Here is a 17,804-nt window from a genome sequence, read left to right as displayed (position 1 = left end):
CCTGCTTTGGTTAACCATTAGGAGTTTAAATTAAGATACTTTCCTTTCATTGAAAGATGTGGAGAGCCATTTAAGAGACAGTATCTGTATTCTTGCTAACACAGGAATGTTGCTGGATTGCCGCATGGGCGCCAATCACCTGATGCCAAAACCAAGTTTTACTTCAAGCCACCTGGAGAAGACCGCACGCGGACTCCGGGTACCAGCCTTCAAAAGGCACCCACTGATCAGTGCTCCCAGGCAAGAACATTTTTCAGAGGGCAGTGGAGATTTTTCACTTGGGAAGTTCCCTTCCTTCCCTGGGCAGGCTTGCTGCTTGGGCTGTTTTGTTGTTCTGAAGGGTAGAGGCTGACTGTTGTGGCACATCAGGACCGAGGCAGCACAACAGTTCTTTGGAACAGGGATTTGTGGCACAAGCAGAATAGAGACCTTGAAGTATAAGCTACACTTTGCTGCCTAAGTAAGGTGCATAGCCCAGCATTCAGCAATAGAGTATTCACATTAAAAGGGCCTCTGCCAAGCCGGCTGATTGTGCTTGTTGTGAATGTCTCAAACCAACACCTTGACAAAGGCAGGCAGATAAGACGGATGAGGCAAGCTTTCCAGACTTTAAAGTGGGAGTTCCTAAAGCAATACTGATGAATAAAACAGAAGGGCAAGATGTTACCTCCAAAGCAAAGAAGATCAAGAGCCTCACTGTGAGGACAGAAGATAAAAGCAATCCATTTCAAACTTAAGGTCGGCCACGTATACAACGCCTTATCCCATCCAGCATCAAATGTAATACCTACAGAAAACAGGCTGCAGGAACTTGACGGATGCGCTCTAGGTGCCTTACAGCTCCACTTCAGCTTCTAGACAGACGTGTACTTCATCTATCCAAGTATTCTCATCACTACTTTCATCTCTCCCATCTGCCCCAGATCACCGTATGGCAGCTGTGTTCTGGTGTGCAAGGTGCTCTGCTGGGCGAAGCCCTGTGGAGACGCGGTGTTTGCCCGGAGGAGCTCAGTCTGCACAAAGGGGAGGAAGTCTGCTGTGCAGCGGCTTGGGAGAGCAGGTCATGCTGCAGACGGGTAAAAGCTCTCCGATGAGATTTCTGGACACATTAGGTGGAAGCCTACCCCTCTGTTCGGTTTCTATGGCCAGGTTGATTTGGCCATCTGACACAGCAAGGATTCCAAGAAAGAGTGGCAGATCTGGCACGTGGGCCATCAGAAAACCACACTGACCCATTTTGTTCGCTTATAACAGGTGAGGGAAAGGACACCGCCTCAAGCACAGGTTATATTAGGACTGAAGTGCTAGAGTATTCTGAAACATAGTACGGACAGAGGGAAATTTAAACTCACGCACTGGACCAAGCGTGCAAGGGATCCTGCTCTCTCCCACTGCCCGTGGCACACTCCAGCACTCCCCACCCCGCACTGGGAAGTTGGCCTCCTCTTCAAAGCAGCTGCCTCAAAGCCATGCACAGCACCAGAGGCGTGCACAGACAAGACTAACCGAGACACCGGGGGAGATATCAACAGCGCATCCCAGGCTAAGTGCTTTCATGTCTAAAGCACAAGTGAATATGCAGAACATCTTAGGGAAAGAGAGCATGATGGATTTTGCCAGTTCACAAAGCAAGTCCCCAGCTACGAGAAGTGAAAAGCCAAGAGCAACAGTGGCAGAGATCGAATAGAAATGGCAAACTTCCCAGTGGCTCGGGAGCTGCCGGGATACTGGCTGGGTCAATAAGTTGATACACAGTTTCGGACTCAGTGCGTAGAAGGAAGAGAGTTTTCCCAACTTTTTAAATTGCAAAACACCGTTGTTCATTTACCTTACTGAGGCTCTATCTAGAGGGACCCTGTCATGTTACTCAGGGGATGACTGTTGATACAGCAAGAAAGCAGTATTAACTAGCAGCAATTTTTCCAGAGGACCAGAAGATTTCTCTAATGTTCAAAGCCAGCATAATTCTGGAGCAAGCCCTAAAGCAGCAGCTCAAAATTTAAACACAGTTTCATGTTTTAAGGAGTCTACTTTAAAATCCAGTTGAGCTGCTCTAATTTCAAGTTTACGTGCAAGTAGGAGAAACCTTATTTTTGGAACTGACTTGGAGGCAACACAGACGAAGAACTCCTTTGGGAAAGCTGCTGTCATATTGAACCAAACCTAATAAGCCTTGGAAGTTAGCACCCACATTAAAGCTAAGGTAGATCTCAGATTAGAATTGCCACATCCTCTACAACCCCACCTTCTCAGCCCTTGCCTAGAAACCAACAGCCTGCAGCAGACCTTTTCCATAGCTGTCTAGGAAAGCGTCACTCACTCCCATCTTTCCCATCGTTTCATAAAATGAGAAAACCAGACTTCAAGAATACATGTGGTACCTCTCCGTATTTATGGTTCTCATCTTTTTGATGCTTGATGCATTTCTCCTCAGAGCTCTTAAGGCTGTAAAAAATTTTAATGCCATTGTAAAGAAAAAGAAAGTGTGTTCCTGTCAAATAACTGAGAGCAGCACTTACCTGGGCTCCTCTAGAGTACGATCTGAAAATGGTACAAAATCTTCCTTGCCCTGATGTGTCCCTGCAACAAAGAAAACTAAAATTACACCTATGAAATTTAGGAAGGAAAAAAAATATAAATCAAAACAAACTACAAATCTCTCATTGGACTAGAAATCAGTCAGGGTAGATCTCATCGGTTCTTAGAACAGGCATGGTACACGAACTGCTCTGCAAGGTGTTTTCAGGAAGAATCTGAAGATGTTTGCTGGTTGCGTCACCATCTTTGGTTACAGTCAGACATGCAGAGCTTCCTCACTGTTGCTGTGCTTGTGATGTAGAAGAATGTAAACCATTTTATTCTCTTGCACAAAGCATCTTCTCTCCGGTTCCCTATGGTCCACTGGAATTCAAAGTAAGAACGAGACTACAGATCTCTTCTATCACGGAGGAGCTGGCATATCATAAAATGAACATAACCACTGAAGATGGGAGAGATTGTCCTACACTACCTAGTCTCATGGATTTTTTCCGACATGTTTTAACCAAAATGAAAGGAAGAACACACCCGGATCTGACAAACCTAGACCAGCATACCCAACACACAGCTCAGAAACAAGACTAAGGAAAAAAGTTTCTAACCTGCTGTCACAACAAGGGGCTGTTCGGACACTGACTGCAGCTCCTGACAGTAACTACGACTACGTTACCAGCACCAGTCAGTGCCTGTGGGAACATCTGGGACAGTAAGCCAGAGCTCAGCATGCTGAGCTGATTTAACCAGTGTACTGTGAAAAGCATCAGGGTGGTCAGAGACATGGGATGGTGTCGGCCTTATTTGCTTCGTACTGGCCCAGTGAACACATGTTAACGACGGCTGAGGAAGTTAATGAATCCCTCACACCCAGATATGCACCAGATAAATGAAAAAGGCAGTGACCTCAAGTTTTAAGACAGTCATTCAAGGATCTTATTGGTCCTGTACATCAACCTAGCAGCCTGTGCTTTAATCGCCTTCCCCAACAATCAAATATTTGGTTGCATGAGGAAAGTAATGGTAAAAGATTGCATTAAGACATCATAAACCAACACTACACCAGCTTTTCTTCAGGTAAGGTTCCGTGCTGGTTCTCCAACTCAAGGATTATACTACAAAATGAAGATTTCAGGAGGGAAGCAGTGGGTAACTACATACATGGAGCTGAAATGTTAAAATAGAAGTCTTACAAGAGAAACAAAAGAATATTAAAAGCACATACAAACATACGGGTAGAAGAGATAAATTAGCTGTTAGAAACGTTAAGACATTCAGCTCCCTGGAGATCAGGATTATAATTAAACCATGAAACTATACACTGTTAGAGTCAGTCATCGAGGCTGAGAGCACGGTGTTCCTCTTCCCTATTTAACGAGTCACATGGATTACTAGCATTCCAGTTATTTCATACATGCTTTGGTAGATGTTTAATTTAATGTTTTAGGGCCTGTGTCATTTCCTACTAGAACCAGGTGAAACGCAGAACTAGGGCAGCCTATCTGTCCTTCCTATCTCATCTACAGGATTCCTGAGGCAGCTTCTCAGCAGTTTAAACCTCAAAGCTTGGCCAGGACTCCAGGTCTTCTTCCAGTGCTGACAGATAAGAGAAGGAAGGAACCACCGCTCACGTGCAGTGTTCCCACATCTCCATCCCAGTGTCAGGTCACTCCAGTAAGCCTTGCTCTCCAGGGATTCACTGTACTCTGCGGCCAAGAGGTCTATTCATTGCTCTCGTTGGAAATTTCTGCTCAAGTCACTGAGCAATACCCAGGCTTCCACAGGAACTGAGGGCTTCATCCCGTTTGTCTTCCCCCAGTTCTCTCATACTGATTTCTCATCCTAGGATTTCAGGGAAGACAAGTATTTATTTCCAAAATACTATCATTCCCTTAGTGACTGAGATCTGTATGGGAATACAGTCAGGTACGACAGAGAAAAGTCTCACATTGGACCACTCTGGCAAAAGATAGCAAGCTGCTTGTGCCGCTCGGGAATGGAAAGGGGTCTGATTTGCTAGAATAACTCTCTGGTACAAAGAGCTGGCAAGCCTCGCCACATGGCTGGGGATGCTCTGTGCTCTCCACAGCTTGGTGCAGCATCCCACTTGCAGGACTGGCTGCCCCGCTCACCAGTAATGTGCTCACAGCCAGAGCAGCTCAAAATGAAAACTCACCAGAGTTCCAGCTTGACCCTCCTGCCGTCCAACAAGATGGTAGTGGTCTTGTAGTCAATTCCTAAAAGGAAAACAAAAAGTTGAGTAAACACTGAGCAGGTCTTCAGAGATGGACAAGAAATCTGCTTTGCCCACCCACATCCATTGTTTCGTGTTTACATAAAGTGATGTTTTCCTCCCTCTTGCTCTACTACGTGGTTATGAAGGATTACACAGACTTGACAGAGCAGATCTCTGCTTCAAAGCAAAGCCCACTCTTGTGGAACTCTTTTCCCTCCTCCCTAAAAATACTGTTAACCCCTAGGTGGCTTTCTGTTTCTCCATTATTGAGTAGAGCCTGTAAGGGCTCCAGCTGTAGGAGATCCAGCGGTCTGCAGCGTTATCCCAAGTGTTACAGGATTCTGGGGGGTGAGCCAGAGATGAACAATTTCAAAGCATGACCTGCAGACCCACCGCCTCCAAAAGAACATCACTACCTGAAATATTCAAAGTAAATTTTGGGAGGCGGTGATGCTGAAAAGCCTGTCCAGAGAATACAGTTTCTTCTTTCCAACTATGAAGACCAAAAAAAATTGAGAACTCTTATAAGGCATGCTCACCTGCTACACTTGCTAATAAAAATACACGAATTAAAACTTTTCACTTCGTTAAAAAGTGAAAACTCAAACTTGGTGGCAGATGAAGTGACTCCAACATCGACGCATTTTGGAACAACATTACTTTCTCTATCGTCATCTACACTCATCCTTCAGGTTACTGCAGCACGCAGCAGCTCGTACTGCAGAATAACGAAGGGTGCAGTCAATGCGAGTGCCAAGCTCCAAAAAGCAGCAAGGGACAAGCCCAGGAGCCCCTCAGCTACAAGCTCCACCAAGTCAGGGGCAGGCTCCATCATCGCCATACCGTTTTTTTTTTCTTCTCTACAGAAAGAAAGAACTGAAGGGCTTCATATCTGGGTCACAGGGGGCTGCGAACTGGGTCAGGAAGTGACGGCTGACGCAGCTTCAGAGAAGGCTCCTTGTGCAGCTCAGGGGCATGCCAAGCAGGGCTCGGGCGAGGCAGAGAGCACTGCCTGCTTACCAAATAGCACGGACGGCTGCTCCTCATAGAGGCCCAGTACCAGAACAGAAGCCCCCCAGCACTGCCCACCCCGGGCTGTGCCAACAAGCAACCCATTTGCACCAGAGGAGACTGTTAAAAGCCGAGCCTGTCGACGGGCTGCACCTCTGCCGTGCGGAGAGGAAGGTTACGGCAGGGCAGCTCGGCCTGCAAGCTGCACGTCTGAACCGAGCTGAGCGTGCTGCTCCCTGCCACCGAAACGCGGGGGCACGGCCAGGGGACAGCCTGGACATTCCCGGGGAAGCGGCTGTCCCACGGGCTCCAGCTATGAAGTCTGGAGTGCACCGCTGCTGCGCACCCACTGGAAAGCGTGAACAAATTCACGGGCATCTTTAATAACGCCACGTAACGTCACTCAGACTACACCAGCTTCATTTTCTTCTCCAGCCACTAGGTATCAAAGTCTGAACCCATATTAGAGACCCACTGGATTTCCCTTCTCCTGCACGAACGCTGCCCCGACAACCAAACGGACAAGTCGGTCAATAAAGCAAATGGATTTGTTCCTGAGCCATCAGCAGGAGCTCCCGTTAGTGAAAAACAAATTAGATTTCAGTCTTCGCAGGGTGCTATAAAAAGCAATAAAGATATTTATCTTAAATTCCAACTATCTCCAGTGCTTTATCACAGAAAGGAGACAGTTTACATTTTATCTTCCTCCAGAGACGAGGGAATGATTTGTGTTTGTTGTCAGGCGGACATAAATCTCCCCATCCCCAGGGACAGCGAGCAGCCCCGCGGCGGCAGCAGGCCCGCTTGGCAGCCAGGAGGGAGCATCCTGACATCTCCTCCCAATTCCCAAAGCAGGGCCGACCCCCCCACCACCATTCCCACCCAAAACTACACCGCGTACTTCAAATCAGAGTGACACAGGCCTTCGGGAAGGACAACCACCAGCGGGAATGGCCACCAGTAAAGCATACAGCCTCCCGAAAGCACCAGCAAGAAAATTCCTGAACACCTGCTTCAACGGCTCCTTGCTCTGACGGTGCTCAGGGAAAATACCTGGCAGTCCTTCACCGCAGCGTCTGACAGCTCCTAAAAAAATAGGCAAGATGGAGGGAGGACGGAGCCGAGGTGCGTTGTGTTTGCCCCGCAGATATCTCCTCCCGTGAGCCAGGCGGGACGGCAGCCCAGGCAACGTGCGGGCAGGGAACTGCACAAGCTCACCGGGTGCCTGCACTGGGGCAGCTTCCCCGGGCCGTGGGTAAGTGCTCGGAGCCGTCGGGACCGAGCACAACGATTGCCACCGCGCTTCTGGATCCGCTGCCACCGGGGCAGCATGACGTGAACGTGCCCTGCTTCGGGCCAGCACGAGCCTTGTGCTCGCAGCAGAGCGGGCAAAGCACTAGAAATTAATGTCAGCTGCCGGAAAGGCAGGTGGGAGAGGTAGTTCTTCACGCTCCCCGACAGCCGCCTGGTCTCAACGCAGAACTACTCATCCCCTGCACATCAAAGCACTGGAGGTGAAGGGCAGTGGCCTTTGAGGATGCCAGCACCCTTGCACAACTGCAGTGAAATCAGCCCGAGGAATTAGTGTGCACTCGGGTGAAGAGCAGAGCTGGTTTGCCTTTTTATTCTAGGCTACGTTCAGTATTTAAACATCCTTGGTAAAGCAAGTTGGAAGAAGGCGATGCACTTTTTACCCTGCATATTTTCAGCAAAAACCTACCTACAAGCTCACTGGAAAGGACAAAGGCTTGCAACTGCAACATCTGTACCTAACTTTTTTTTTTTTAGGTCTGTTCTGTGGTTAGCTCAGTGCTCAGAGCAGGTCACACGTGCAGTCCCCACCCATGCAAGCCAAACTCAGGGCCCTGCAGCGCTGCTGTCCCCACGGGTCTCCAACGTCCCTAAACCCACAGGACTCACTGGGGAAGCTGCCACTGGTACTGGCCACCACCCAGCCACTTCCCTGCGCACAACAGCACGAAGGGAAGGAACGATCAGGGTTTTCCCTACAAAAGCCTTATTCTAGGTGCTCACCAAGCAGCCCTGCCTGCAGCAGCCCCAGGGTCCCAGCTGGGGTTTCCCCCTTGTCCCGGGGCTCTGGGGACAGGGGGCCACCGCCCCACGGGGCGCAGCGGCCGCTAGATGCCACTGTCGCACAGAGGCTGCTGGCAGCACAACGGCCCCAGCCACGCTGCGCCACGGCTGCTCTTTTGTCTTTTCGTCTCAGGCAGCTCGGAAGATGGTAAAGGGAAGTTTTACAAAATTTCATTTCTGGAGTCGGCAGGGTTTCCCCCACCTGAGCATCACCTCTGCTCGCAGCAGCGTACAGCTCATTTCGAGACTGACATTTCGGCTCCGCCGGCACAGGCTTTGATCCCCCGGAAGGGATGCGTGGCTGCAAAGCCCACACGATGCTCCTGCGGCTCACGCAGCACCAGCGAGCCAGCCACCTCGCCACCACAGCCCCACGGGGCATGCGGCGCTGTGGGGAGAGAAAGCAGCCTCGCTCAGAGCTCATTTATGTCAGCCCATCTCTTTCTCGACCAGTATCTAGCATGATGCAACAAAACGAACGAAGCTTGGAAAACAAGTCCGGGCTGTTCTCGGTAATTTAGCATTCAGTTTGACTCCTCTGCTATTTTTCAGCCCTGCTTTAGACTCCTACTTACGCTGACGCCATCTCAGCCTCGCTCCTGGAGCAGCCAGCCGACCCGGCACGCAGCGCTCTGCAAGGCGATCTGTTGTCACCGCGGCTGATGACAGGCATCCCGCTCCCTTCCGCAGAGCTGGGTTTCATGCACGAGCACGGTAATCGTTCCCAGGCAGGGCTCCAAGGGATCCCAAGCCTTTATTCCTTTTGCCAATCGGTATAAGGGAAACCTAAACGCAAGCCACTTTCCCATGGGAATAGGCAGGGTGTATTTAGGAATCTCTGACCTATTCCCGATTACTCATGCTGGGCACAGGATACTTCACATCAATAAGAGCTGAAACAAAACTTAGCTTAGTTAAAATTCAGACTTCCAGCTAAAGATTACACCTGACGTAAGCAGAAAAAGTAAAGCCACACCAAGAAGTGACATTTCCTTCCAGCACGTGACAGTCAGTGCTTTGTGACCGGGCTGCCTGTCTCCCTTCCCCTGGGAACTCGGTGCCCTGCAGCAGGTGCCCCGACGCCCTCGTCGTGCCCCTCTGCACGAGCAGCAGCACGCCAAGACTGAAACGGAGGTGGCAGCGGGCAAGCAGGCACATGGACCGGGAAGTGGCACTGGGAAAGGCAGAAAGACAATGGGAACACGTATTTCATGCTGCTCTTGAGCTCTTCCTTTAAACAGAGTAAGATATCATGAAAATTGCTTTAAATAGTTTAAGAGACCAAGGTTCTGTAAATACTTACTGCTGTAAGCACAGTAGCTTCTTGGCCTTATGCAAGATTTTGTTTCAGGGGAAAAAAAAGGAGACAGTTTGGCAGATACAGACTCAGGACTGACCCTGCCCTAATGCCCGTGCAGGGGACCAGACAGGTTTCCTCTTCTTGAAGAGGAGGATCTGAGCAAAGCCTTCTCCATTTTCCTATGCAGCAGTAAGAAGAGCACATGGGTTTTCTCTCCTTTGGATTTCCAAGGTGATCCTCAGGCCGTGCTGGGATGAAAACAAGTCCAGCTCTCCATAAGCAGAGGCAGCGAGGCCACTGCTGGAGCCAGTACTGCATTTTAGGTTTGTTATCAGTCCTGATCAACTGTCCTCTTCCAGAGAGGCTCTGATAAGCCAACCCCAACCGCCAGCCCCACCAAACCTGTGTGAATACATAAGTGGTACAGCTGGAAGGAGCAGAGGGAGGAAGGAGCTTGCCCCACCTCGCAGCAAGCTGTCAGGGGGTTTGCCTCCAGCCTTTCCCCAAGTCTGCTGCCAGCCTGGTGCAGTGCAGAATCTCCAGCTTGCATCCAGGTGCAAAACACACAATTCTCCTATGAATCTGGGGCAGAAGACATTCCAGGTGACGTTCAAGAACTTCTTTTCAAAGGAAAGAACAAACGCATTCGAGTGAGATACTGACACAGTTTTAAGACGAGCTTGCTTTCTGTCCTGGAGATGCTCTACTTAAAGTCCCTTACAGTCGGTGCAAATCAGACCGGCCAGAGATGCTGCTGGCACTTCACTTCTTCAGCAGATTGCTTTCTGGTCATGGCAGCAAGGAATCTACCACCTTACTTTGTTAGTCTACCCACAACAAAAAAACAAGATACATTAACTGAACTTTATTTAAAAAAAAAAAATCTAATCCACTCTGCCAGCTTGCAGACATGCTCTGTATAATGCCATCTCAGCATTTATTTATTTTTTAAGCAGGGTTTAGTTCATTTGTAATTCAAAAGAATTAGAACCCATTTGCAATATAATCTTATATATGGTCAGCAATCAAAACTTGAGGTATTCAGTGACGAGTCAGAACCTATCCTTCAATCAATGCATTATATAAATAGGAAAATAAGATAAATTGAGTAGACTCTCGTTGCCCAACTGCTGCTTTTTGACAGATTGTTATTTCATCTGTAGACACACTCAAGCAAAAGCAACTCCATGCTGTAACTCTCCCAAGAAACAAAGGCATTTGAGGTCTGAGGGAAAACAACGAAGGAGACGTGCCTGATCTGTCGGGAGCTCCAGAGGAACCCTGCTGCACTGGCAGGTTCCAGTAGTGGCTCCCAAGCCACCCAGAAGCACTCACTGTGTCACTGGGGCGCCTTTCAGAGCAAGCCCAGGACCCACTTCCATTCGTGACGGGACACCTCTGCCACCAGCACTGCCAAAGCCAGTACACCACGGCTGTCTGAGAACGCTGCCTTTTCACCCAAGCACTTCTGGTTTTGTGTAGGTCATCAGAGGAAGGTCTAGGACGAAGTTCCCAGGTAATTATTTTCGTAAAGTTTCCTTAGATTGCCAGCCCCTGATGCTGGGACCTAAACCTCACCACCTCCTCATGGCCATGACTCAAGTTGAATTCCCCTCTGCACAGCCACGCACCTGCTGCCCCAGACATCCTTCCCCGCTCACGTGGGGTGCTTCTGGAGCAGGATGCAGCACAGCATGAGCAGCGAACCCCTGAAGAGCAAGCCTCAGCCAGCTCCATCAGGGAGCCCCCATTAGGGAGGGGAACAGGCTTAACGCTGCCCTGGCCAGAGACTGCTGGGATCTGTGGGGAGAGCAGAGCTGGAGTCAGAAACAGAGCACACGTGCCTGAGATTTAACTTTCTGCAATTTCCTCGTGACCTCACGTAACCAGCTCTGAGAAGCTGGTTGTGATGCTCTGTGCTTAAGATGCTCAGGAGAAAGCGATGTAGTTCTCTATGAGCACCTGGCAAATAAACACCTGAAAAATGCTGCGTTTACATGCTGCGTTTGTAAAATTGGAGAACAGCATCAAGGGTACTGAGCATACCCTGTTTCTCCTGTGCTTTGGACAGCACTGAACACCTCAGAGTCAGCGTGGTAGACTATGGAAAGAGACTGCAACTAATCTATAGTACAAGTGTCATGGAAATCCTTCCCTGATACACAAGGATGGATCAGAAGTCCTAAGCATCTAGTATACAGCAGGTCTTGAGGAAGTGAAAACAAACAGAGCATAAGCCCAAAGAAATAATATAGAGCAGGCAGCAGAATACAAATAGCCTTTTCTTCCTTTCTGTAAAAGGAAGATGTTAAGAACAGATCTCCAGTGCAGTTTCTCGGCAGGAAGGATTTCCAGAGATGCAGCTAAGCAGAGACGGGTAAATCTGACTTACAACCTTTAACATCAAGATACAGCGTTGGATGCCAGCAAGAACACCGTACGCAGTTCTGAGTTCTCAGGAGACCGACGTGAGAGAGCGGGGCAGGAGGCTCAGCGGTGCCGTAACCCCGCTCAGCTCCCACTGCAGGATGAGGACAGGCAGCGGCCACAGCTCCACACCCCCGGGCAGCAGCCAAGCACACGTCCCCAGCAGCCAGGGCCAGGGAGGTCGTTAGACAGCAGGGCTTAATCAGATGGCGCCGATCACGGCCAAACGAGCTCAGACCACGCAGCACGATGCGGCCTGGGCATGGAAAGGAACCTGCGCACACCTGAGAGGCACAGCCCATCTCCACAGCGGAAACGTGCGCTTGCGTGCGAGACATAAGCTGCTGAAAGCTCCCTCCCTCTCCTCCACGCAGGGCTTGTGTGAACCTTTCAGGTAGATTAAAAGAAAAAACAAACAAGTTGTTGAACTTGCACAAAGACCAGCGCAGTGAGCGTGCACACACAACAGGCTCCGTAACGGCGTGTTTCTGTACTCTGCTCCAGCCTGAAGCAGTCAGCGCAGAAGTTAATTTATCCCAAATGCCAGCAAGAGCTGAGAAGTGTCCAAAGACGACTGCTTACTCTGCCAAGTCCCCGGGTGCTACAGATGTTTACAAAAAGTTTCTCAGCCATGACCGACGTGGCCGGGTTTTAAAGCCCAAAGCCCTGCCCTTGTGCGTGCCGGCAGGGACGGCCGGGCCGCTCAGCGCACGGGGGGCAGCCAGGCACAGCACCGGCCGGCAAACACGGCCCGGCCACGTGCAAGCAGGGCAGCAGCAAGGGGCCACCCATGCCAGGCAGCAGAGTCCACGCAGCCACCTCACCGGGACGCAGCAGGTCACATCCTGCACTTGTCCTTTTTAGAGCAGTTTCTGGTGATAAAAATGGCCAATAACAGTCATTCTACAGTCACTGACCCAGCAGCCAAGTTGCTCCAAGCAGCATGAAACAGAACATGAAGCCAGGACCATCAGAAGTTCCAAATACCTTATCTTTTTTTTTTTTGTCCCCCCCCTTGACTTGTGCTTTTTGTGCCTTCGCCAGCCTACAAGCAAAGGACAGCCAGGGCTGAAGACTCGTATCAGAATTGTTCACTTGTGGGCAAAGGTCAGTGCAGAAAGCATCGTCGCTTCATGTCTAGTCAAACAAGGCAGATGAGTACAGAATTTACAGCAGCCCAAAAGGTACTTGTAAGCCACTGGACAGAAATTCAAAGCACACACATTAATGAAGGTGTCACTCAGCAACGTGCAACAACTGTTATGCCAAAACGAAAACCCTATTCCCAAGCAGAAGGCAGCTGTCAGGGCCAGCACTGGAATGATTTGTGCACTGAAGATGCATCATCTGTAAGTTATCCTGAACTGTTTAGAAAAATGCGGTATGAGCACAAACAGCAGCTGACGAAAAAAAACAAATTCAACCCATTCAAATAACAACTAATGAAGTCATCCGACCTTAAAAAGCGTGTGCAGCAGCACATTAACAGCAGCAATTTAGCGAGTCAGCTCAGAGCTGTAAGCCACAGAAAAAAAAACACCTTCCAAACAACACATGAGCTCATCAGCTTGAGTCATGCATTCAATTACCTACTCCTTAGATAGACAAATAACAAATTATCTTCATCAACAACAGGGGTCAACAAAACATATGGCTTAGAAGAAAGATGGAGTCATTGCAGGTCTGTGCCTTTCAGCGCGGACACGAAGCTCGCAGCATCGCTCCGTTTAAGCATGGTGATTAGGTTCCCAAAGAGCATCACTGCCCAACGCCCCCGGCTGGTGCTGGCAGAGCTGGAGCTGAGGGTCCGAAAGCAGGTGCTTCTCCCGCTGCCCTACGCTGCCTTGTGGAGGAGAAGCCACCTCAGAAACAGGACCAAGAGGTCTCGGTTCCTACTAGGCACCCAGGAGACCGGCGCCGCTCTGTGCGGTGCATCGTGCTGGTCACAGGAGAGCGGGGTAGATGGAGGCCGTCTGCTCTGGCCTTCATCGCCTCCTTCTCCTCACAGCAGGAAAGGCAAAACCCATTCCTGCTGTGCAGTCGAACGGGAAGCACCTCACCTCAGCTGTGGGTGCTTCACAGCTTCACAAAGCCTCTCGCAGACAGGCTGCTCACTGAAGAGACTGCTCCCAGGCAACTCCATCTCCGGTGACTGGCCCGTGGGCAGGGACCTTGAGCAGTAACTGCTCGCTTGGTTTTGTGACCAGCCAGAAGTACAACGTGCGTTCAGAGTGCTCGGGGAGCCCAGAATGCAGAGCACCCGCCAGCGGCCTGCCCCACGTCCCCGCAGCACCCAGGTGGCCACGGGGCAGGCACAGAGGGCCTCTGTGGGGCGCTCAGCTCAGGATGACATCCGCATCCAAAACCGCGCTTGGAGCCAGGAGCAAATCCGTTCCTACAGCTCACGCCACATCAGCGCACACCCAGGATGCCACGGAAACAGTCAGAAGTCAGTCCAGAATCGAGAATGTTGAGTGGATTTGTTCTTTAGAAGAAAATCAAGATTGATTTTATGCACAGAAGCTCCTACAGACAAAAGAGTTTCTTCATGCTTTACAGTTCAGATGTCCATAAAAGTGACACAGCTGCACGTGGAAACAAAGGCAGCCTGTGAGGAAGCATCGCAGGGCACCATAACAATCTGCATTGTTGCTGGACCACCATACAAACACCAAGGCACGCTTGGAGACAAAAAAAACATTCAACAAGGCCCAAGTGACCGCGTGAAACACCTCCACAGCGCCGGCCTTGCGCAGTTAGCTGCCGCCGGCTCCCAAGGTTGTCACCACAAGGGATGGCAGCACCGCGCTCGGAGGCCGGCAGCCTGCGGCCTACACGGGGAGCGGAGGCACGGGCCTGCCAGGCTGAGGCTGCACGCCCGGGCTCCCAGGAGGGAGGCCACGGCTTGTCGGCAGGGCTGACATGGCCAAGCACCACTGCCCGGTGCTGAGCCCTGTCCCTCAGCTGGAACCGGCCCTGATGGTGAGGTGAGTGCCCGCCTGCGGCCCAACGCGCGCTGCCAAATGCTCCACTTGCGGCCCAAACAGAATCACAGAATCGTTAGGGTTGGAAAAGCCCTCCAAGATCATGTGGTCCAACCATCCCCCTACCACCACCATCACCGACTAAACCACGTCCCTAAGCACCACGTCCAACCTTTCCTTGAACACCCCCAGGGACGGTGACTCCACCACCTCCCTGGGCCACCCGTCCCAATGCCTGACTGCTCTTTCTGAGCAGAAATGTCTCCTCATTTCCAACCTGAACCTCCCCTGGCACAACTCGAGACCATGCCCTCCAGTCCTATCTCTAGTTATCTGCGAGCCTCCCCCTAGAGCTGCTGCAGAGCACACCTCGCCCCAGCTACCTCAGCTGGGGTCACGAAGCATTACTTTTGCTGCTACAAAGAGAAAGCTGGCATTTCACCTGTTTAGGTTAGACAAAAACACTGAGTGTTAACCTTACAATGCAGATAGCCCCTACAAGAACAGGCACACGTTGACCCGAGGAGACATTTAGCACATGCCTGCATTGTCTCGTGCAGTGAGCAGCACAGACAGGGCTCTGGCTGGGTAGGATCAGCCCTGCACGACTTCTCCTTGTGCCTCAGCACAGACACTGCCTGCTCCCTGTAGGGAGTTTACACTGAGAATCAGCTAAAGACACCTAACAGTAAAAAAAAAAAAAAAAAAACACCAACAAAGACCCACACACAACAAAAAACACACACATGGTTCTTGGGACAAGAACCATGGGCAAAACAGACCGACTGCTGCCAAAATCAGCAAAAACTAAGAGACAGTCGTTTCTTTGGACATCACTGTGAGAGCATGCAGAGAGCAACCATTTGCAAAGAGAGGAATGTGGTATGATAAACCCCCCCCAGATTGGCTAGGCAACTCAGAAGCAGGGGTGGAAAATAAGTTAGTGATACTTCTTTAAAAAATATTTGTTTTCTTTAAATGGAATAAAGTATTATCCCAGAGATGCACAGCACCTTATGGCTTAATAGCCATAAAATTTATAAAGCTACGGGTATGTAAAAGTCTTCTCAACAAGCAGAAGCCCCCTAGGAACAAACAATCTCAGAACCGATGTTGCAACCTTACTGTTAGCACAGCTTTCGCAGGAAGAAGCAGACCCACACTCGTGGTGTAGAGGAGACCCAAGCCACGATGGCCCTCTGTGTCCCAAGGAAAGTTTCTCTCAGACTGCCTCAGGCAAAACCCAGCTCTCAGCAAAGCATTCAGCAAAATAGCAAAAACAGGCTGAGGATTTTCACATCAGAGCTTCCTTCCTCCTCCTCAGCCTGAAATCAAATAGAAACCGGTGTGACATAAGGCATCTGTATCATTGCTCATATGGTGACAAGCCCGGGCTGAAGACGAGGGCTAGAGGAAAGTTCGGAAGGAAAGAAAACGAGAACAGCAAGGTTGTAAAACCTCAGCTCTGAAACTTAAGTTTGCAGCGTAGCTCTTTGTGAGTGCAACAGAAAGATGCTCTGCTCTTCAGTGAGAGAGGGAGGCAGGGAGCTGCTTGAGGAAAACGTGCCGGGGAACAGCTGGAAACAAAAGCTGAAGGAGATGGGGCGGGGAAGGAGGAGACATTTTACATGGGTTTTCCTCTGCAGTTTATTTCCAAGAAAAGCACACACCAACAGATGCAGACAAGTTCATCTCGTGATCTAGAAAAATCAAAACCTATTGGTGTTTAAAAAACAAGCTCAAAAAATAAAGAAAAACGTAATTCCAGTTATTAGGAGAGCATTCCACCCATTTCAGATTCATACCACTCATTTGACATCACCTCTGTGGACCTGAGGCTCAGACATATGAACAGCCACCTACAAGCAAAGCTTTTATGCAGTGTGTTAGAGGCAGTCAGAACTGCCCAGGTGACCGAGAGCTCTGCAGAATAAGTGCCTAGCTTTGCAAAAACACAACCCTCCTGAAATGTGATGTGTGCACAACAGCCTAACACACTGAGCATCCTCCATCCTGACTTGAAGAGAGCAGAAGACATCCAGACCTGCTAGGGACTTGGTCCCATCAAGCAGAGATAGAGCTCCAGTACTGTATGGTCAGAAATATTTTTTACACAAAGGAAAAGTAAATGAGGGAGAAATAAGAGATACTGGAGGGGTTTCCAATCCAAAGCCTGCTCCGATGAGATCAGTTTTGCATCCCTGATGACCATGGAAAAAACATTCCTGAAGGACACTGATGCAAGTGCTGGCAGACGCGAGGACCTGCTGTAACAAACACTCTCTGCTCTTTCAATAGCTTGGAGAGATTTCCAGCAGCATGATCAGCGTGTCTGAGCTGAAGCATTCCCCACAGACCGATCCTGCAGCCACGACAGGGACGTGATGGCGAGGCTCCATTTAGAACATCTTGCCTCAAATCCAACTCCCACCAGAGCGCTAAAACCTCAGAATAAAGCATTATTCCCATTACTACAGCCCTGCCGCTGCATTAGCGCTGCCCCAGCCTGAGATCTTGCCAAGCACGGGTACACCCAGCAACGATTGCCTGTGTGCTCGGGAGGGAAGGTGAGCTGTCAGAGATGCACAGAGGGCCTCTCTTTGCAGAAGCTGCATGTTTAAAGCAGAACTGCTCGCCTGCATGCTTTTGAACATCCACAGAGGTGGGTCACTCAAGTGACAACAGCATCCTCGGGTAACAGAGCTCTAAGAATAGTGCTTGAATGCAGACACTGAGCCCCAGATGGGGATGGGGTCGCAGCCAGGCACGGGGTCTCCCTGCGGAGGGGCCGGTGACATCCCTGCCCTGCAGCGGGACCACGGCTGTGTGGTGCCTTCCCATGCTGCTGTAAGGAGACCAGAGTGCAGCAGACATAAGCTTCCCTCCCCATGACTTTCTTAATACAAACTGAGAACAGAAAAAAAAAAAATAATCTATTCCCCTTCCAATCAAAACCATCTGCTCAGAAACATGCTCCGTTCCTTCCCGAGCACACGTTTCTCCTCTCCTATGGGAGCAGCAGCAGGTGAGGGGGAAGACTCTGCCACAGAAAAAGCATTCAGTCACGTGAGGCTCAGCAGAGAACACATTGCATTCATGTCTGAGCGCTGAGGCCAGCCCAGGCCCTATTTCTGGTGCACGCCGAGCACCTTGCCACACGGCGTAGTGGCATCCGCGCCTGCCGGGCAGCGGCTCCGGATGAGTCAGGCCGTGGGGCTGC

At 50.2% G+C, this 17,804-nt stretch overlaps 1 protein-coding gene across 1 annotated transcript in view; it reads right to left on the bottom strand.

The window, feature by feature from the left end:
* RAB40C (RAB40C, member RAS oncogene family) overlaps positions 1-17,804 on the bottom strand; it is a 33,493-nt gene that overhangs the window by 11,816 nt on the left and 3,873 nt on the right. The window contains exons 3-4 of the mRNA XM_080556155.1: positions 4,709-4,769; positions 2,520-2,580 (exon numbers count right to left, since the gene is read on the bottom strand). Coding sequence (XP_080412281.1) covers positions 2,520-2,580; positions 4,709-4,769 — 122 coding nt within the window. The remainder of the gene's footprint in view (positions 1-2,519; positions 2,581-4,708; positions 4,770-17,804) is intronic.

Source organism: Anser brachyrhynchus, assembly GCF_964034855.1.
Source record: "Anser brachyrhynchus genome assembly, chromosome: 15".
NCBI classification, from domain to species: Eukaryota; Metazoa; Chordata; class Aves; order Anseriformes; family Anatidae; genus Anser; species Anser brachyrhynchus.
Note: the sequence above shows the minus strand (reverse complement) of the source record. Positions and strands in the feature narration are given on the sequence as shown.